Genomic DNA, 21023 nt, shown 5'->3' with positions numbered 1-21023 from the left:
CCGCTCTCCAACATCTCTCACCTGCATGAGGTGGCTACAGTCTACGAGGCCGTTCTCCAACATCTCTCACCTGCATGAGGTGGCTACAGTCTACGAGGCTGTTCTCCAACATCTCTCACCTGCATGAGGTGGCTACAGTCTACGAGGCCGCTCTCCAACATCTCTCACCTGCATGAGGTGGCTACAGTCTACGAGGCCGCTCTCCAACATCTCTCACCTGCATGAGGTGGATACAGTCTATGAGGCTGTTCTCCAACCCGCATGAGGTGGCTACAGTCTATGAGGCTGTTCTCCAACCCGCATGAGGTGGCTACAGTCTACGAGGCTGTTCTCCAACATCTCTCACCTGCATGAGGTGGATACAGTCTATGAGGCTGTTCTCCAACATCTCTCACCTGCATGAGGTGGCTACAGTCTACGAGGCCGCTCTCCAACATCTCTCACCTGCATGAGGTGGCTACAGTCTACGAGGCCGCTCTCCAACATCTCTCACCTGCATGAGGTGGCTACAGTCTACGAGGCTGTTCTCCAACCCGCGTGAGGTGGCTACAGTCTACGAGGCCGATCTCCAACCCGTGTGAGGTGGCTACAGTCTACGAGGCCGCTCTCCAACTCGCGTGAGGTGGCTACAGTCTGCGAGGTTGGTCTCCAACATCTCTCACCTGCGTGAGGTGGCTACAGTCTACGAGGCCGCTCTCCAACTCGCGTGAGGTGGCTACAGTCTGCGAGGTTGGTCTCCAACATCTCTCACCTGCGTGAGGTGGCTACAGTCTACGAGGCCGCTCTCCAACCCGCGTGAGGTGGCTACAGTCTACGAGGCCGCTCTCCAACCCGCGTGAGGTGGCTACAGTCTACGAGGCCGCTCTCCAACATCTCTCACCTGCATGAGGTGGATACAGTCTACGAGGCTGTTCTCCAACATCTCTCACCTGCATGAGGTGGCTACAGTCTACGAGGCCGCTCTCCAACCCGCGTGAGGTGGCTACAGTCTACGAGGCTGTTCTCCAACATCTCTCACCTGCATGAGGTGGCTACAGTCTACGAGGCTGTTCTCCAACCCGCATGAGGTGGCTACAGTCTACGAGGCTGTTCTCCAACCCGCATGAGGTGGCTACAGTCTACGAGGCTGTTCTCCAACCCGCATGAGGTGGCTACAGTCTACGAGGCTGTTCTCCAACCCGCATGAGGTGGCTACAGTCTACGAGGCTGTTCTCCAACCCGCATGAGGTGGCTACAGTCTACGAGGCTGTTCTCCAACCCGCATGAGGTGGCTACAGTCTACGAGGCTGTTCTCCAACCCGCATGAGGTGGCTACAGTCTACGAGGCTGTTCTCCAACCCGCATGAGGTGGCTACAGTCTACGAGGCTGTTCTCCAACCCGCATGAGGTGGCTACAGTCTACGAGGCTGTTCTCCAACCCGCATGAGGTGGCTACAGTCTACGAGGCTGTTCTCCAACCCGCATGAGGTGGCTACAGTCTACGAGGCTGTTCTCCAACCCGCATGAGGTGGCTACAGTCTACGAGGCTGTTCTCCAACCCGCATGAGGTGGCTACAGTCTATGAGGCTGTTCTCCAACCCGCATGAGGTGGCTACAGTCTATGAGGCTGTTCTCCAACCCGCATGAGGTGGCTACAGTCTATGAGGCTGTTCTCCAACCCGCATGAGGTGGCTACAGTCTACGAGGCTGTTCTCCAACATCTCTCACCTGCATGAGGTGGATACAGTCTATGAGGCTGTTCTCCAACATCTCTCACCTGCATGAGGTGGCTACAGTCTACGAGGCCGCTCTCCAACATCTCTCACCTGCATGAGGTGGCTACAGTCTACGAGGCCGCTCTCCAACATCTCTCACCTGCATGAGGTGGCTACAGTCTACGAGGCTGTTCTCCAACCCGCGTGAGGTGGCTACAGTCTACGAGGCCGATCTCCAACCCGTGTGAGGTGGCTACAGTCTACGAGGCCGCTCTCCAACTCGCGTGAGGTGGCTACAGTCTGCGAGGTTGGTCTCCAACATCTCTCACCTGCGTGAGGTGGCTACAGTCTACGAGGCCGCTCTCCAACTCGCGTGAGGTGGCTACAGTCTGCGAGGTTGGTCTCCAACATCTCTCACCTGCGTGAGGTGGCTACAGTCTACGAGGCCGCTCTCCAACCCGCATGAGGTGGCTACAGTCTACGAGGCCGCTCTCCAACCCGCGTGAGGTGGCTACAGTCTACGAGGCCGCTCTCCAACATCTCTCACCTGCATGAGGTGGATACAGTCTACGAGGCTGTTCTCCAACATCTCTCACCTGCATGAGGTGGCTACAGTCTACGAGGCCGCTCTCCAACCCGCATGAGGTGGCTACAGTCTACGAGGCTGTTCTCCAACCCGCATGAGGTGGCTACAGTCTACGAGGCTGTTCTCCAACCCGCATGAGGTGGCTACAGTCTACGAGGCTGTTCTCCAACCCGCATGAGGTGGCTACAGTCTACGAGGCTGTTCTCCAACCCGCATGAGGTGGCTACAGTCTACGAGGCTGTTCTCCAACCCGCATGAGGTGGCTACAGTCTGTAGGCTGTTCTCCAACCCGCATGAGGTGGCTACAGTCTACGAGGCTGTTCTCCAACCCGCATGAGGTGGCTACAGTCTACGAGGCTGTTCTCCAACCCGCATGAGGTGGCTACAGTCTACGAGGCTGTTCTCCAACCCGCATGAGGTGGCTACAGTCTACGAGGCTGTTCTCCAACCCGCATGAGGTGGCTACAGTCTATGAGGCTGTTCTCCAACCCGCATGAGGTGGCTACAGTCTATGAGGCTGTTCTCCAACCCGCATGAGGTGGCTACAGTCTATGAGGCTGTTCTCCAACCCGCATGAGGTGGCTACAGTCTACGAGGCTGTTCTCCAACATCTCTCACCTGCATGAGGTGGCCACAGTCTATGAGGCTGTTCTCCAACATCTCCTGAGTGATCCATCCCATGGTGCTGTAGAACTCGTCTGCTGTCTGACAGTACTCTATATGCCTGGGGGTTACAGTGTGTAGGGGTTAGGGGTACAGTGTGTAGGGGTTAGGGGTACAGTGTGTAGGGGTTAGGGATACAGTGTGTAGGGGTTAGGGGTACAGTGTGTAGGGGTTAGGGGTACAGTGTGTAGGGGTTAGGGGTACAGTGTGTAGGGGTTAGGGGTACAGTGTGTAGGGGTTAGGGTACAGTGTGTAGGGGTTAGGGGTACAGTGTGTAGGGGTTAGGGGTACAGTGTGTAGGGGTTAGGGATACAGTGTGTAGGGGTTAGGGGTACAGTGTGTAGGGGTTAGGGTACAGTGTGTAGGGGTTAGGGATACAGTGTGTAGGGGTTAGGGGTACAGTGTGTAGGGGTTAGGGATAGAGTGTGTAGGGGTTAGGGATACAGTGTGTAGGGGTTAGGGGTACAGTGTGTAGGGGTTAGGGGTACAGTGTGTAGGGGTTAGGGGTACAGTGTGTAGGGGTTAGGGATACAGTGTGTAGGGGTTAGGGGTTAGGGATACAGTGTGTAGGGGTTAGGGGTACAGTGTGTAGGGGTTAGGGGTACAGTGTGTAGGGGTTAGGGGTACAGTGTGTAGGGGTTAGGGATACAGTGTGTAGGGGTTAGGGATACAGTGTGTAGGGGTTAGGGATACAGTGTGTAGGGGTTAGGGATACAGTGTGTAGGGGTTAGGGTACAGTGTGTAGGGGTTAGGGATACAGTGTGTAGGGGTTAGGGGTACAGTGTGTAGGGGTTAGGGATACAGTGTGTAGGGGTTAGGGGTTAGGGATACAGTGTGTAGGGGTTAGGGTTAGGGATACAGTGTGTAGGGGTTAGGGGTACAGTATGTAGGGGTTAGGGATACAGTGTGTAGGGGTTAGGGATACAGTGTGTAGGGGTTAGGGATACAGTGTGTAGGGGTTAGGGATACAGTGTGTAGGGGTTAGGGATACAGTGTGTAGGGGTTAGGGATACAGTGTGTAGGGGTTAGGGGTACAGTGTGTAGGGGTTAGGGGTACAGTGTGTAGGGGTTAGGGATACAGTGTGTAGGGGTTAGGGGTACAGTGTGTAGGGGTTAGGGATACAGTGTGTAGGGGTTAGGGGTAAGGTGTGTAGGGGTTAGGGGTACAGGTGTGTAGGGGTTAGGGTTACAGTGTGTAGGGGTTAGGGATACAGTGTGTAGGGGTTAGGGATACAGTGTGTAGGGGTACAGTGTGTAGGGGTTAGGGGTACAGTGTGTAGGGATACAGTGTGTAGGGGTTAGGGGTACAGTGTGTAGGGGTTAGGGTTACAGTGTGTAGGGGTACAGTGTGTAGGGATACAGTGTGTAGGGGTTAGGGGTACAGTGTGTAGGGGTTAGGGTTACAGTGTGTTAGGTGTACAGTGTGTAGGGGTTAGGGGTACAGTGTGTAGGGATACAGTGTGTAGGGGTTAGGGGTACAGTGTGTAGGGGTTAGGGATACAGTGTGTAGGGGTTAGGGATACAGTGTGTAGGGATACAGTGTGTAGGGGTACAGTGTGTAGGGGTACAGTGTGTAGGGGTTAGGGGTACAGTGTGTAGGGGTTAGGGGTACAGTGTGTAGGGGTTAGGGGTACAGTGTGTAGGGGTTAGGGGTACAGTGTGTAGGGGTTAGGGATACAGTGTGTAGGGGTTAGGGGTACAGTGTGTAGGGGTTAGGGGTACAGTGTGTAGGGGTTAGGGGTACAGTGTGTAGGGGTACAGTGTGTAGGGGTTAGGGCTTAGGGGTACAGTGTGTAGAGGTTAGGGATACAGTGTGTAGGGGTTAGGGATACAGTGTGTAGGGGTACAGTGTGTAGGGGTTAGGGATACAGTGTGTAGGGGTTAGGGATACAGTGTGTAGGGGTTAGGGATACAGTGTGTAGGGGTTAGGGATACAGTGTGTAGGGGTTAGGGATACAGTGTGTAGGGGTTAGGGATACAGTGTGTAGGGGTTAGGGGTACAGTGTGTAGGGGTTAGGGGTACAGTGTGTAGGGGTTAGGGATACAGTGTGTAGGGGTTAGGGGTACAGTGTGTAGGGGTTAGGGGTACAGTGTGTAGGGGTTAGGGGTACAGTGTGTAGGGGTTAGGGGTACAGTGTGTAGGGGTTAGGGATACAGTGTGTAGGGGTTAGGGGTTAGGGATACAGTGTGTAGGGGTTAGGGGTACAGTGTGTAGGGGTTAGGGGTACAGTGTGTAGGGGTTAGGGGTACAGTGTGTAGGGGTTAGGGATACAGTGTGTAGGGGTTAGGGATACAGTGTGTAGGGGTTAGGGATACAGTGTGTAGGGGTTAGGGATACAGTGTGTAGGGGTTAGGGGTACAGTGTGTAGGGGTTAGGGATACAGTGTGTAGGGGTTAGGGGTACAGTGTGTAGGGGTTAGGGATACAGTGTGTAGGGGTTAGGGGTTAGGGATACAGTGTGTAGGGGTTAGGGGTTAGGGATACAGTGTGTAGGGGTTAGGGGTACAGTATGTAGGGGTTAGGGATACAGTGTGTAGGGGTTAGGGATACAGTGTGTAGGGGTTAGGGATACAGTGTGTAGGGGTTAGGGATACAGTGTGTAGGGGTTAGGGATACAGTGTGTAGGGGTTAGGGATACAGTGTGTAGGGGTTAGGGGTACAGTGTGTAGGGGTTAGGGGTACAGTGTGTAGGGGTTAGGGATACAGTGTGTAGGGGTTAGGGGTACAGTGTGTAGGGGTTAGGGATACAGTGTGTAGGGGTTAGGGGTAAGGTGTGTAGGGGTTAGGGGTAAGGTGTGTAGGGGTTAGGGTTACAGTGTGTAGGGGTTAGGGATACAGTGTGTAGGGGTTAGGGATACAGTGTGTAGGGGTACAGTGTGTAGGGGTTAGGGGTACAGTGTGTAGGGATACAGTGTGTAGGGGTTAGGGGTACAGTGTGTAGGGGTTAGGGTTACAGTGTGTAGGGTACAGTGTGTAGGGATACAGTTTGTAGGGGTTAGGGGTACAGTGTGTAGGGGTTAGGGTTACAGTGTGTAGGTGTACAGTGTGTAGGGGTTAGGGGTACAGTGTGTAGGGATACAGTGTGTAGGGGTTAGGGGTACAGTGTGTAGGGGTTAGGGATACAGTGTGTAGGGGTTAGGGATACAGTGTGTAGGGGTACAGTGTGTAGGGGTACAGTGTGTAGGGATACAGTGTGTAGGGGTTAGGGGTACAGTGTGTAGGGGTACAGTGTGTAGGGGTTAGGGGTACAGTGTGTAGGGGTTAGGGGTACAGTGTGTAGGGGTTAGGGATACAGTGTGTAGGGGTTAGGGGTACAGTGTGTAGGGGTTAGGGGTACAGTGTGTAGGGGTTAGGGGTACAGTGTGTAGGGGTTAGGGGTACAGTGTGTAGGGGTACAGTGTGTAGGGGTTAGGGCTTAGGGGTACAGTGTGTAGAGGTTAGGGATACAGTGTGTAGGGGTTAGGGATACAGTGTGTAGGGGTACAGTGTGTAGGGGTTAGGGATACAGTGTGTAGGGGTTAGGGATACAGTGTGTAGGGGTTAGGGATACAGTGTGTAGGGGTTAGGGATACAGTGTGTAGGGGTTAGGGATACAGTGTGTAGGGGTTAGGGATACAGTGTGTAGGGGTTAGGGATACAGTGTGTAGGGGTACAGTGTGTAGGGGTTAGGGGTACAGTGTGTAGGGGTTAGGGATACAGTGTGTAGGGGTTAGGGGTACAGTGTGTAGGGGTACAGTGTGTAGGGGTTAGGGGTTAGGGGTACAGTGTGTAGAGGTTAGGGATACAGTGTGTAGGGGTTAGCGGTACAGTGTGTAGAGGTTAGGGATACAGTGTGTAGGGGTTAGGGGTACAGTGTGTAGGGGTTAGGGGTTAGGGGTACAGTGTGTAGGGGTTAGGGATACAGTGTGTAGGGGTTAGGGGTTAGGGGTACAGTGTGTAGGGGTTAGGGATACAGTGTGTAGGGGTTAGGGATACAGTGTGTAGGGGTTAGGGGTACAGTGTGTAGGGGTTAGGGGTACAGTGTGTAGGGGTTAGGGATACAGTGTGTAGGGGTTAGGGGTACAGTGTGTAGGGGTACAGTGTGTAGGGGTTAGGGGTACAGTGTGTAGGGGTTAGGGATACAGTGTGTAGGGGTACAGTGTGTAGGGGTTAGGGGTACAGTGTGTAGGGGTTAGGGATACAGTGTGTAGGGGTTAGGGATACAGTGTGTAAGGGTTAGGGGTACAGTGTGTAAGGGTTAGGAGTACAGTGTGTAGGGGTTAGGGGTACAGTGTGTAGGGGTTAGGGGTTAGGGATACAGTGTGTAGGGGTTAGGGGTACAGTGTGTAAGGGTTAGGGGTACAGTGTGTAGGGGTTAGGGGTACAGTGTGTAGAGGTTAGGGATACAGTGTGTAGGGGTTAGGGATACAGTGTATAGGGGTACAGTGTGTAGGGGTTAGGGGTACAGTGTGTAGGGGTTAGGGGTACAGTGTGTAGGGGTTAGGGGTACAGTGTGTAGGGGTTAGGGGTACAGTGTGTAGGGGTTAGGGGTACAGTGTGTAGGGGTTAGGGGTACAGTGTGTAGGGGTTAGGGATACAGTGTGTAGGGGTTAGGGGTACAGTGTGTAGGGGTTAGGGGTACAGTGTGTATGGGGTACAGTGTGTAGGGGTTAGGGGTACAGTGTGTAGGGGTTAGGGATACAGTGTGTAGGGGTTAGAGGTACAGTGTGTAGGGGTTAGGGATACAGTGTGTAGGGGTTAGGGGTACAGTGTGTAGGGGTTAGGGATACAGTGTGTAGGGGTTAGGGGTTAGGGATACAGTGTGTAGGGGTTAGGGATACAGTGTGTAGGGGTTAGGGTTACAGTGTGTAGGGGTTAGGGGTACAGTGTGTAGGGGTTAGGGGTACAGTGTGTAGGGGTTAGGGGTACAGTGTAGGGGTTAGGGGTACAGTGTGTAGGGGTTAGGGGTACAGTGTGTAGGGGTTAGGGATACAGTGTGTAGGGGTTAGGGGTTAGGGATACAGTGTGTAGGGGTTAGGGATACAGTGTGTAGGGGTTAGGGTTACAGTGTGTAGGGGTTAGGGGTACAGTGTGTAGGGGTTAGGGGTACAGTGTGTAGGGGTTAGGGATAAAGTGTGTAGGGATACAGTGTGTAGGGGTTAGGGGTACAGTGTGTAGGGGTTAGGGGTACAGTGTGTAGGGGTTAGGGATACAGTGTGTAGGGGTTAGGGATACAGTGTGTAGGGGTTAGGGGTACAGTGTGTAGGGGTTAGGGTACAGTGTGTAGGGGTTAGGGGTACAGTGTGTAGGGGTTAGGGGTACAGTGTGTAGGGGTACAGTGTGTAGGGGTTAGGGGTACAGTGTGTAGGGGTTAGGGATACAGTGTGTAGGGGTTAGGGATACAGTGTGTAGGGGTTAGGGATACAGTGTGTAGGGGTTAGGGGTACAGTGTGTAGGGGTTAGGGGTACAGTGTGTAGGGGTTAGGGGTACAGTGTGTAGGGGTTAGGGATACAGTGTGTAGGGGTTAGGGGTACAGTGTGTAGGGGTTAGGGATACAGTGTGTAGGGGTTAGGGTTACAGTGTGTAGGGGTTAGGGTTAGGGATACAGTGTGTAGGGGTTAGGGGTACAGTGTGTAGGGGTTAGGGATACAGTGTGTAGGGGTTAGGGGTACAGTGTGTAGGGGTTAGGGTACAGTGTGTAGGGGTTAGGGATACAGTGTGTAGGGGTTAGGGATACAGTGTGTAGGGGTTAGGGATACAGTGTGTAGGGGTTAGGGATACAGTGTGTAGGGGTTAGGGATACAGTGTGTAGGGGTTAGGGATACAGTGTGTAGGGGTTAGGGGTACAGTGTGTAGGGGTTAGGGGTACAGTGTGTAGGGGTTAGGGATACAGTGTGTAGGGGTTAGGGGTACAGTGTGTAGGGGTTAGGGGTACAGTGTGTAGGGGTTAGGGGTACAGTGTGTAGGGGTTAGGGGTTAGGGATACAGTGTGTAGGGGTTAGGGTACAGTGTGTAGGGGTTAGGGGTTAGGGGTACAGTGTGTAGGGGTTAGGGTACAGTGTGTAGGGGTTAGGGGTTAGGGGTACAGTGTGTAGGGGTTAGGGTACAGTGTGTAGGGGTTAGGGGTTAGGGGTACAGTGTGTAGGGGTTAGGGGTACAGTGTATAGGGGTTAGGATACAGTGTGTAGGGGTTAGGGTACAGTGTGTAGGGGTTAGGGGTACAGTGTGTAGGGGTTAGGGTACTCACTCCCCCAGGTGAGACCAGATGGCCAGAGCCACCCTCAGGAGAACCTCAGAACCTTCGAAGAACACAGAGTCCCAGATCTTCAGCACGGTGTTGGGGGGCAGGCAGGTAGCAAACATGGTCAGAAACCACTGCATCGTGAACACGTTGGTCAGGGGAGGCTCGTAGCTGCCTGTAAGACACACACTGGGGTTAGTCAGGGGAGGCTCGTAGCTGCCTGTAAGACATACACTGGGGTTAGTCAGGGGAGGCTCGTAGCTGCCTGTAAGACACACACTGGCGTTAGTCAGGGGAGGCTCGTAGCTGCCTGTAAGACATACACTGGGGTTAGTCAGGGGAGGCTCATAGCTGCCTGTAAGACACACACTGGGGTTAGTCAGGGAGGCTCGTAGCTGCCTGTAAGACACACACTGGAGTTAGTCAGGGAGGCTCATAGCTGCCTGTAAGACACACGCTGGCGTTAGTCAGGGGAAGCTCATAGCTGCCTGTAAGACATACACTGGGGTTAGTCAGGGGAGGCTCGTAGCTGCCTGTAAGACATACACTGGGGTTAGTCAGGGAGGCTCATAGCTGCCTGTAAGACACACACTGGGGTTAGTCAGGGAGGCTCATAGCTGCCTGTAAGACATACACTGGGGTTAGTCAGGGGAGGCTCATAGCTGCCTGTAAGACACACACCGGGGTTAGTCAGGGGAGGCTCGTAGCTGCCTGTAAGACACACACTGGAGTTAGTCAGGGGAGGCTCATAGCTGCCTGTAAGACACACGCTGGCGTTAGTCAGGGGAGGCTCATAGCTGCCTGTAAGACATACACTGGGGTTAGTCAGGGGAGGCTCATAGCTGCCTGTAAGACACACACCGGGGTTAGTCAGGGGAGGCTCGTAGCTGCCTGTAAGACACACACTGGAGTTAGTCAGGGGAGGCTCATAGCTGCCTGTAAGACACACACCGGGGTTAGTCAGGGGAGGCTCGTAGCTGCCTGTAAGACACACGCTGGCGTTAGTCAGGGGAGGCTCATAGCTGCCTGTAAGACATACACTGGGGTTAGTCAGGGGAGGCTCGTAGCTGCCTGTAAGACATACACTGGGGTTAGTCAGGGGAGGCTCATAGCTGCCTGTAAGACACACACTGGGGTTAGTCAGGGGAGGCTCATAGCTGCCTGTAAGACATACACTGGGGTTAGTCAGGGGAGGCTCATAGCTGCCTGTAAGACACACACCGGGGTTAGTCAGGGGAGGCTCGTAGCTGCCTGTAAGACACACACTGGAGTTAGTCAGGGGAGGCTCATAGCTGCCTGTAAGACACACGCTGGCGATAGTCAGGGGAGGCTCGTAGCTGCCTGTAAGACATACACTGGGGTTAGTCAGGGGAGGCTCGTAGCTGCCTGTAAGACATACACTGGGGTTAGTCAGGGGAGGCTCGTAGCTGCCTGTAAGACATACACTGGGGTTAGTCAGGGGAGGCTCGTAGCTGCCTGTAAGACACACGCTGGCGTTAGTCTGGTCCATATGTTAGTCTGGTCCGTATCACACGCTGGCGTTAGTCTGGTCCGTATGTTAGTCTGGTCCGTATGTTAGTCTGGTCCGTATGTTAGTCTGGTCCGTATGTTAGTCTGGTCCGTATGTTAGTCTGGTCCGTATCACACGCTGGCGTTAGTCTGGTCCGTATGTTAGTCTGGTCCGTATGTTAGTCTGGTCCGTATGACACGCTGGCGTTAGTCAGGGGAGTTGTAGAGGTCCGTATGACAGAGACAGACAGACAGACCCACCTCCAGCCTCTCTATCAGCAGTCTTCTGCAGGAGGTGTAGGTGCTGTGAGAGATGAGGCAGCTTCATCCTCAGGAGATCTCTAAACACAGCCATGTCCACAGACAGAGAACGCAGGTTGTTGGCAAAATAGCTCTCTGGTAGCACCTTGTCTATCAGGTAGATCATCACCTGGAGGAGAGACGGAGGATCAGTTAGAATGAGTACAACAGATAAATCATCCCCTTTCACAGCAGTGTTGTAATAAATCATCCCCTTTCAGAGCAGTGTTGTAGTGTAATAAATCATCCCCTTTCACAGCAGTGTTGTAATAAATCATCCCCTTTCACAGCAGTGTTGTAATAAATCATCCCCTTTCAGAGCAGTGTTGTAATAAATCATCCCCTTTCAGAGCAGTGTTGTAATAAATCATCCCCTTTCAGAGCAGTGTTGTAATAAATCATCCCCTTTCAGAGCAGTGTTGTTGTAATAAATCATCCCCTTTCACAGCAGTGTTGTAATAAATCATCCCCTTTCAGAGCAGTGTTGTAGTGTAATAAATCATCCCCTTTCAGAGCAGTGTTGTAGTGTAATAAATCATCCCCTTTCACAGCAGTGTTGTAATAAATAATCCCCTTTCACAGCAGTGTTGTAATAAATCATCCCCTTTCAGAGCAGTGTTGGAGTGTAATAAATCATCCCCTTTCAGAGCAGTGTTGTAGTGTAATAAATCATCCCCTTTCAGAGCAGTGTTGTAGTGTAATAAATCATCCCCTTTCACAGCAGTGTTGTAATAAATCATCCCCTTTCACAGCAGTGTTGTAATAAATCATCCCCTTTCACAGCAGTGTTGGAGTGTAATAAATCATCCCCTTTCACAGCAGTGTTGGAGTGTAATAAATCATCCCCTTTCACAGCAGTGTTGTAATAAATCATCCCCTTTCAGAGCAGTGTTGGAGTGTAATAAATCATCCCCTTTCAGAGCAGTGTTGTAATAAATCATCCCCTTTCACAGCAGTGTTGTAATAAATCATCCCCTTTCACAGCAGTGTTGTAATAAATCATCCCCTTTCAGAGCAGTGTTGTAGTGTAATAAATCATCCCCTTTCAGAGCAGTGTTGTAGTGTAATAAATCATCCCCTTTCAGAGCAGTGTTGGAGTGTAATAAATCATCCCCTTTCAGAGCAGTGTTGTAATAAATCATCCCCTTTCAGAGCAGTGTTGTAATAAATCATCCCCTTTCACAGCAGTGTTGTAATAAATCATCCCCTTTCAGAGCAGTGTTGTAATAAATCATCCCCTTTCAGAGCAGTGTTGGAGTGTAATAAATCATCCCCTTTCACAGCAGTGTTGTAGTGTAATAAATCATCCCCTTTCAGAGCAGTGTTGTAATAAATCATCCCCTTTCACAGCAGTGTTGTAATAAATCATCCCCTTTCACAGCAGTGTTGTAATAAATCATCCCCTTTCACAGCAGTGTTGTAATAAATCATCCCCTTTCACAGCAGTGTTGTAATAAATCATCCCCTTTCAGAGCAGTGTTGTAATAAATCATCCCCTTTCACAGCAGTGTTGTAATAAATCATCCCCTTTCACAGCAGTGTTGTAATAAATCATCCCCTTTCACAGCAGTGTTGGAGTGTAATAAATCATCCCCTTTCACAGCAGTGTTGTAATAAATCATCCCCTTTCACAGCAGTGTTGTAATAAATCAACCCCTTTCAGAGCAGTGTTGTTGTAATAAATCATCCCCTTTCACAGCAGTGTTGTAATAAATCAACCCCTTTCAGAGCAGTGTTGGAGTGTACCTTTAGTGCGTGGCTCTCGTTGCCCTCTGTAACCTCCAGTATGAGCGCCGCCAGTACGTTGAAGCCCTGACAGTATCCTACAGCCTTATTCCAGCGAGCGTACGCCAGGAGCACCCTCTTCAGCACCACCCGGTCCTGCTCCCCCTCCTGGCCGGAGTATGAACTACAACCTGTCCTGTGTAGGTCCTAATGAACAACAATACTTTATTCATCCATACCAGGGGACTGCATTTAATGATATAACACAACAGTTTTACAGAGAGAGAGAGAGAGAGACAGAGAGAGAGAGAGACAGAGACAGAGACAGAGACAGAGACAGAGACAGAGACAGAGAGAGAGACAGAGAGAGAGACAGAGGGGTATGGACCTTGTCCTGCTAATTCATGGTTCTCTCTCAACAAGGGAAGGAGGGAACAGCTGTTGTTTTCCATGATGCATTCCATGTACAAATATCCTGTTACCTTAACAATCTGGATGCCCAGTGAGTCATCGTCAGGGTTACTGCGTTCGTTGAAAGCGAAGCGGAGAGTTTTGTCCCAGTCGATAGAGATACTGTGGAGGTACTGATCAGCTAGAGTCAGCCATACCTGGAGAACACAGAGTATTCATATATAGTTATACTGTACACACTAGTGCTTAGACGACACACAGTAAAGAGTCCTGACAGAGGAGACCCACAGTAAAGAGTCCTGACAGAGGAGACTCACAGTAAAGAGTCCTGACAGAGGAGACTCACAGTAAAGAGTCCTGACAGAGGAGACCCACACACAGTACAGAGTCCTGACAGAGGAGACCCACACACAGTAAAGAGTCCTGACAGAGGAGACCCACACACAGTAAAGAGTCCTGACAGAGGAGAGACCCACACACAGTAAAGAGTCCTGACAGAGGAGAGACCCACACACAGTAAAGAGTCCTGACAGAGGAGAGACCCACACACAGTAAAGAGTCCTGACAGAGGAGAGACCCACACACAGTAAAGAGTCCTGACAGAGGAGAGACACACAGTAAAGAGTCCTGACAGAGGAGACACACAGTAAAGAGTCCTGACAGAGGAGAGACTCACAGTAAAGAGTCCTGACAGAGGAGACCCACACACAGTAAAGAGTCCTGACAGAGGAGACCCACACACAGTAAAGAGTCCTGACAGAGGAGACCCACACACAGTAAAGAGTCCTGACAGAGGAGACCCACACACAGTAAAGAGTCCTGACAGAGGAGACCCACACACAGTAAAGAGTCCTGACAGAGGAGAGACACACAGTAAAGAGTCCTGACAGAGGAGACACACAGTAAAGAGTCCTGACAGAGGAGAGACTCACAGTAAAGAGTCCTGACAGAGGAGAGACACACACACAGTAAAGAGTCCTGACAGAGGAGAGACACACAGTAAAGAGTCCTGACAGAGGAGACCCACACACAGTAAAGAGTCCTGACAGAGGAGACTCACAGTAAAGAGTTCTGACAGAGGAGAGACACACAGTAAAGAGTCCTGACAGAGGAGACACACAGTAAAGAGTCCTGACAGAGGAGACTCACAGTAAAGAGTCCTGACAGAGGAGACTCACAGTAAAGAGTCCTGACAGAGGAGAGACTCACAGTAAAGAGTCCTGACAGAGGAGACACACAGTAAAGAGTCCTGACAGAGGAGACACACAGTAAAGAGTCCTGACAGAGGAGACACACAGTAAAGAGTCCTGACAGAGGAGGCACACAGTAAAGAGTCCTGACAGAGGAGACACAGTAAAGAGTCTTGACAGAGGAGACTCACAGTAAAGAGTCCTGACAGAGGAGACCCACAGTAAAGAGTCCTGACAGAGGAGACTCACAGTAAAGAGTCCTGACAGAGGAGACCCACACACAGTAAAGAGTCCTGACAGAGGAGACCCACACACAGTAAAGAGTCCTGACAGAGGAGAGACACACAGTAAAGAGTCCTGACAGAGGAGAGACACACAGTAAAGAGTCCTGACAGAGGAGACCCACACACAGTAAAGAGTCCTGACAGAGGAGACTCACACAGTAAAGAGTCCGGACAGAGGAGACACACAGTAAAGAGTCCTGACAGAGGAGACACACAGTAAAGAGTCCTGACAGAGGAGACACACAGTAAAGAGTCCTGGCAGAGGAGAGACACAGTAAAGAGTCCTGACAGAGGAGACACACAGTAAAGAGTCCTGACAGAGGAGACTCACAGTAAAGAGTCCTGACAGAGGAGACTCACAGTAAAGAGTCCTGACAGGGGAGACTCACAGTAAAGAGTCCTGACAGGGGAGACTCACAGTAAAGAGTCCTGACAGGGGAGACTCACAGTAAAGAGTCCTGACAGAGGAGACCCACAGTAAAGAGTCCTGACAGAGGAGACTCACAGTAAAGAGTCCTGACAGAGGAGACCCACACACAGTAAAGAGTCCTGACAGAGGAGAGACACACAGTAAAGAGTCCTGACAGAGGAGAGACACACAGTAAAGAGTCCTGACAGAGGAGAGACACACAGTAAAGAGTCCTGACAGAGGAGACCCACACACAGTAAAGAGTCCTGACAGAGGAGACTCACACAGTAAAGAGTCCGGACAGAGGAGACACACAGTAAAGAGTCCTGACAGAGGAGACACACAGTAAAGAGTCCTGACAGAGGAGACACACAGTAAAGAGTCCTGGCAGAGGAGAGACACAGTAAAGAGTCCTGACAGAGGAGACACACAGTAAAGAGTCCTGACAGAGGAGACTCACAGTAAAGAGTCCTGACAGAGGAGACTCACAGTAAAGAGTCCTGACAGGGGAGACTCACAGTAAAGAGTCCTGACAGGGGAGACTCACAGTAAAGAGTCCTGACAGGGGAGACTCACAGTAAAGAGTCCTGACAGAGGAGACACACAGTAAAGAGTCCTGACAGAGGAGACTCACAGTAAAGAGTCCTGACAGAGGAGACTCACAGTAAAGAGTCCTGACAGAGGAGACTCACAGTAAAGAGTCCTGACAGAGGAGACACACAGTAAAGAGTCCTGACAGAGGAGACCCACAGTAAAGAGTCCTGACAGAGGAGACACAGTAAAGAGTCCTGACAGAGGAGACTCACAGTAAAGAGTCCTGACAGAGGAGACCCACAGTAAAGAGTCCTGACAGAGGAGACTCACAGTAAAGAGTCCTGACAGAGGAGACTCACAGTAAAGAGTCCTGACAGAGGAGACACACAGTAAAGAGTCCTGACAGAGGAGACTCACAGTAAAGAGTCCTGACAGAGGAGACCCACAGTAAAGAGTCCTGACAGAGGAGACTCACAGTAAAGAGTCCTGACAGAGGAGACCCACAGTAAAGAGTCCTGACAGAGGAGACTCACAGTAAAGAGTCCTGACAGAGGAGACCCACAGTAAAGAGTCCTGACAGAGGAGAGACACAGTAAAGAGTCCTGACAGAGGAGAGACTCACAGTAAAGAGTCCTGACAGAGGAGAGACTCACAGTAAAGAGTCCTGACAGAGGAGACTCACAGTAAAGAGTCCTGACAGAGGAGACACACAGTAAAGAGTCCTGACAGAGGAGACTCACAGTAAAGAGTCCTGACAGAGGAGACACACAGTAAAGAGTCCTGACAGAGGAGAGACTCACAGTAAAGAGTCCTGACAGAGGAGAGACTCACAGTAAAGAGTCCTGACAGAGGAGAGACCCACAGTAAAGAGTCCTGACAGAGGAGACACACAGTAAAGAGTCCTGACAGAGGAGACACACAGTAAAGAGTCCTGGCAGAGGAGAGACACAGTAAAGAGTCCTGACAGAGGAGACTCACAGTAAAGAGTCCTGACAGAGGAGAGACACACAGTAAAGAGTCCTGACAGAGGAGAGACACACAGTAAAGAGTCCTGACAGAGGAGACCCACACACAGTAAAGAGTCCTGACAGAGGAGACCCACACACAGTAAAGAGTCCTGACAGAGGAGACCCACACACAGTAAAGAGTCCTGACAGAGGAGAGACTCACAGTAAAGGGTCCTGACAGAGGAGACTCACAGTAAAGAGTCCTGACAGAGGAGACACACAGTAAAAAGTCCTGACAGAGGAGACTCACAGTAAAGAGTCCTGACAGAGGAGACTCACAGTAAAGAGTCCTGACAGAGGAGAGACACAGTAAAGAGTCCTGACAGAGTAGACACACAGTAAAGAGTCCTGACAGAGGAGACACACAGTAAAGAGTCCTGGCAGAGGAGAGACACAGTAAAGAGTCCTGACAGAGGAGACTCACAGTAAAGAGTCCTGACAGAGGAGACACACAGTAAAGAGTCCTGACAGAGGAGACTCACAGTAAAGAGTCCTGACAGAGGAGACTCACAGTAAATAGTCCTGACAGAGGAGACACACAGTAAAGAGTCCTGACAGAGGAGACACACAGTAAAGAGTCCTGACAGAGGAGACACACAGTAAAGAGTCCTGACAGAGGAGACACAGTAAAGAGTCCTGACAGAGGAGACACACAGTAAAGAGTCCTGACAGAGGAGACTCTGGCTGGCCAGTCAAAATAAACACCAATCAACTGGGACCTCTGGCTGGCCAGTCAGAATAAACACCAATCAACTGGGACCTCTGGCTGGCCAGTCAGAATAAACACCAATCAACTGGGACCTCTGGCTGGCCAGTCAGAATAAACACCAATCAACTGGGACCCCTGTCTGGCCAGTCAGAATAAACACCAATCAACTGGGACCCCTGTCTGGCCAGTCAGAATAAACACCAATCAACTGGGACATCTGGCTGGCCAGTCAGAATAAACACCAATCAACTGGGACACCTGGCTGGCCAGTCAGAATAAACACCAATCAACTGGGACCTCTGGCTGGCCAGTCAGAATAAACACCAATCAACTGGGACCTCTGGCTGGCCAGTCAGAATAAACACCAATCAACTGGGACCTCTGGCTGGCCAGTCAGAATAAACACCAATCAACTGGGACCTCTGGCTGGCCAGTCAGAATAAACACCAATCAACTGGGACCTCTGGCTGGCCAGTCAGAATAAACACCAATCAACTGGGACCCCTGGCTGGCCAGTCAGAATAAACACCAATCAACTGGGACCTCTGGCTGGCCAGTCAGAATAAACACCAATCAACTGGGACCTCTGGCTGGCCAGTCAGAATAAACACCAATCAACTGGGACCTCTGGCTGGCCAGTCAGAATAAACACCAATCAACTGGGACCTCTGGCTGGCCAGTCAGAATAAACACCAATCAACTGGGACCTCTGGCTGGCCAGTCAGAATAAACACCAATCAACTGGGACCTCTGGCTGGCCAGTCAGAATAAACACCAATCAACTGGGACCACTGGCTGGCCAGTCAGAATAAACACCAATCAACTGGGACCTCTGGCTGGCCAGTCAGAATAAACACCAATCAACTGGGACCGCTGGCTGGCCAGTCAGAATAAACACCAATAAACTGGGACCTCTGGCTGGCCAGTCAGAATAAACACCAATCAACTGGGACCTCTGGCTGGCCAGTCAGAATAAACACCAATCAACTGGGACCACTGGCTGGCCAGTCAGAATAAACACCAATCAACTGGGACCTCTGGCTGGCCAGTCAGAATAAACACCAATCAACTGGGACCACTGGCTGGCCAGTCAGAATAAACACCAATCAACTGGGACCACTGGCTGGCCAGTCAGAATAAACACCAATCAACTGGGACCTCTGGCTGGACAGTCAGAATAAACACCAATCAACTGGGACCTCTGGCTGGACAGTCAGAATAAACACCAATCAACTGGGACCTCTGGCTGGCCAGTCAGAATAAACACCAATCAACTGGGACCTCTGGCTGGCCAGTCAGAATAAACACCAATCAACTGGGACCTCTGGCTGGCCGTCAGAATAAACACCAATCAACTGGGACCTCTGGCTGGCCATTCAGAATAAACACCACTAGAGAGATGGGAAGAACCATCACATCTGTTATATCAGTAGCACTACTATGACGTACCCTCTTCCTCCACTCTTTAGGGATGCCTGTAGGAAGTCTGACCACAGCCTTCAGAGCATCATACCACTGGGGAGAGAGAGAACACACAGATCAGATCCACACAGATCAGATCCCCACAGATCAGATCCCCACAGATCAGATCCACACAGATCAGATCCCCACAGATCAGATCCCCACAGATCAGATCCCCACAGATCAGATCCCCACAGATCAGATCCCCACAGATCAGATCCCCACAGATCAGATCCCCACAGATCAGATCCCCACAGATCAGATCCCCACAGATCAGATCCCCACAGATCAGATCCCCACAGATCAGATCCCCACAGATCAGATCCCCACAGATCAGATTCACACAGATCAGATTCACACAGATCAGATCCACATAAATATGATACACAGACACCTGAAACGGGGCTAAAGATGTGATGGGACACGACCATACTGACCTGTTGGAAGCCGTTCTTGCCCAGAGAAGGTTCGATGGTGAACTTTAACCTGGTGTCCACTCCTACAGAGAACAGTGTACAGACTGAAGAACTCCACAGTAGCAGAACGGTCAGTCACCACACACACGGAAAGCTCTCTAACGAGGCCTACTGACTAATCAGGTACATAATATCATCAGTCTAAGTACAGTGACATGCGGGGAGGAAAATAAGCACGTCCATTACTAATGACGTCACTGCTATCAGTGTGCACCTGGGCTAAACACATCACTGCTATCAGTGTGCACCTGGGCTAAACAAACCACATGTAATGACATCACTGCTATCCGTGTGCACCTGGGCTAAACACATCACTGCTATCCGTGTGCACCTGGGCTAAACAAATCACATGTCATAAGGTGAACGCACCAATTTGTAAGTCGCTCTTAGCGTCTGCTGAATGACTTAAATGTACATGTAAATGATGTAATGACATCACTGCTATCCGTGTGCACCTGGGCTAAACAAATCACATAGTACTGAAACATGGCGATGTGGAAATATATTAGACTTTGCGTTCTTCCAATGATTTACTCTTAATCTGTTTTCAGCACCACCGAACAGCTGTGAGGTGCTAGGCTCCCTGGGGCTATTCATTAAGCCAATTCTGTTGCAAAACGTTTCTTAAAACGGGAGCAAACAGAACTAAAACAGGGTGGCATCTACCCGGATTTGTCCAATAAAAAACTATCGTTTTGCTCTGTTTGCCTCCGTTTGGTTCTTAAACGGTAAACGTTTCCATGACGAAATTCGCCCCAGGTTCTGTTTTATTAGATGTTGCTGTCCGCCACTGTGGTGCTGAATCCTTTCCGGTTTCGCTCTCGAGTTACACTACAACAGGTCTTAACTACCACAACCTGACGCTCTGAAACTCACACAACGGAAGTAACGAAACTATAACCCAGATCAGAGCATCCTTAAATGAAACAAACGGGAAAGAGAATGATTCAGACTGAACCCAGCCCTAACCTGTCTGGTGGCCAGCCAGCTACCACACAGCCGCCATTTGCCCCGCTCTGCACGGCTTCATGCTACCAGCTCACACCGGTCTCTCTAACTCTCCCCACCTACACTAACCTTTATACTGTTTAGAGTATAGCTCCAACCTGGGTCTCTCTGAGCGCTGTCTGTCTCCTCCATGTTGAGATCTGGTCAGGTCTTCTATAGCTGGCCAGCTGCTGGCCACCAGAGTCGCCCCCGACACTGTGTTTACATTACAGCGACCATGACACCCTCCTCCTAGAGATAGATATGACTAGACCTATGGGCTAGGCTACATGTAGCTAGGCTACATCGGACAGCTGCATCAATACAAGACGACATGAAGGAATTCAACTACAGGGCTTTAGTTATATCAGTCCTATCAGCCCTAACACAAGGTTGACGGGGAATCACATGAACGAAACGCCTTGTAAACTATCGCCATGATTTCAGAACCACAATGAATGAACAACCCCCATGACGCCACCACAACTAGCAGTGACATGTTATTCTGTACAGACAAGACCACAGCGCTCCCTCCCCTGAGACAAAAACAAACAAGAGTATCAATCAGGCCGGAGCTGAACGGGCTCCGTTCGGTCACCTGGCTCGAGCGTGCAGAGCAGACGGGGCGCTCTCCGGGAGATTCCGTTCCTTTTCTTCAGGACGTTACTGATGACGTTACCGACACCGCTCGAACCCTGCCGCAACACACACGGCCCAGACCGAGCCCTCCTCCCCGCGTTAAACCGGGCCTGCTTCATTTCCCAATCAAACCGAAACACGCACCGTGTAGCCTAAAAGTAATTGTCGGTAGACGACATTGATGTTTATTCCACTTTGCTGCTTCAATCTAAAATGTC

The 21023-nt window shown here is 50.9% G+C and overlaps 1 protein-coding gene across 1 annotated transcript in view; it reads right to left on the bottom strand.

The window, feature by feature from the left end:
- The window catches only part of LOC135573013 (TBC1 domain family member 30-like), a 131717-nt gene that overhangs the window by 76383 nt on the left and 34311 nt on the right, over positions 1-21023 (bottom strand). Inside the window, exons 3-9 of the mRNA XM_065022067.1 lie at positions 19141-19202; positions 18692-18757; positions 13181-13306; positions 12720-12905; positions 10935-11103; positions 9171-9339; positions 2899-3004 (exon numbers count right to left, since the gene is read on the bottom strand). Of these exons, the coding sequence (XP_064878139.1) occupies positions 2899-3004; positions 9171-9339; positions 10935-11103; positions 12720-12905; positions 13181-13306; positions 18692-18757; positions 19141-19202 (884 nt within the window). The remainder of the gene's footprint in view (positions 1-2898; positions 3005-9170; positions 9340-10934; positions 11104-12719; positions 12906-13180; positions 13307-18691; positions 18758-19140; positions 19203-21023) is intronic.

This window comes from Oncorhynchus nerka, linkage group LG8 (assembly GCF_034236695.1).
Source record: "Oncorhynchus nerka isolate Pitt River linkage group LG8, Oner_Uvic_2.0, whole genome shotgun sequence".
Classification (NCBI taxonomy): domain Eukaryota; kingdom Metazoa; phylum Chordata; class Actinopteri; order Salmoniformes; family Salmonidae; genus Oncorhynchus; species Oncorhynchus nerka.
This window is presented reverse-complemented; position numbering and strand designations above follow the sequence as displayed.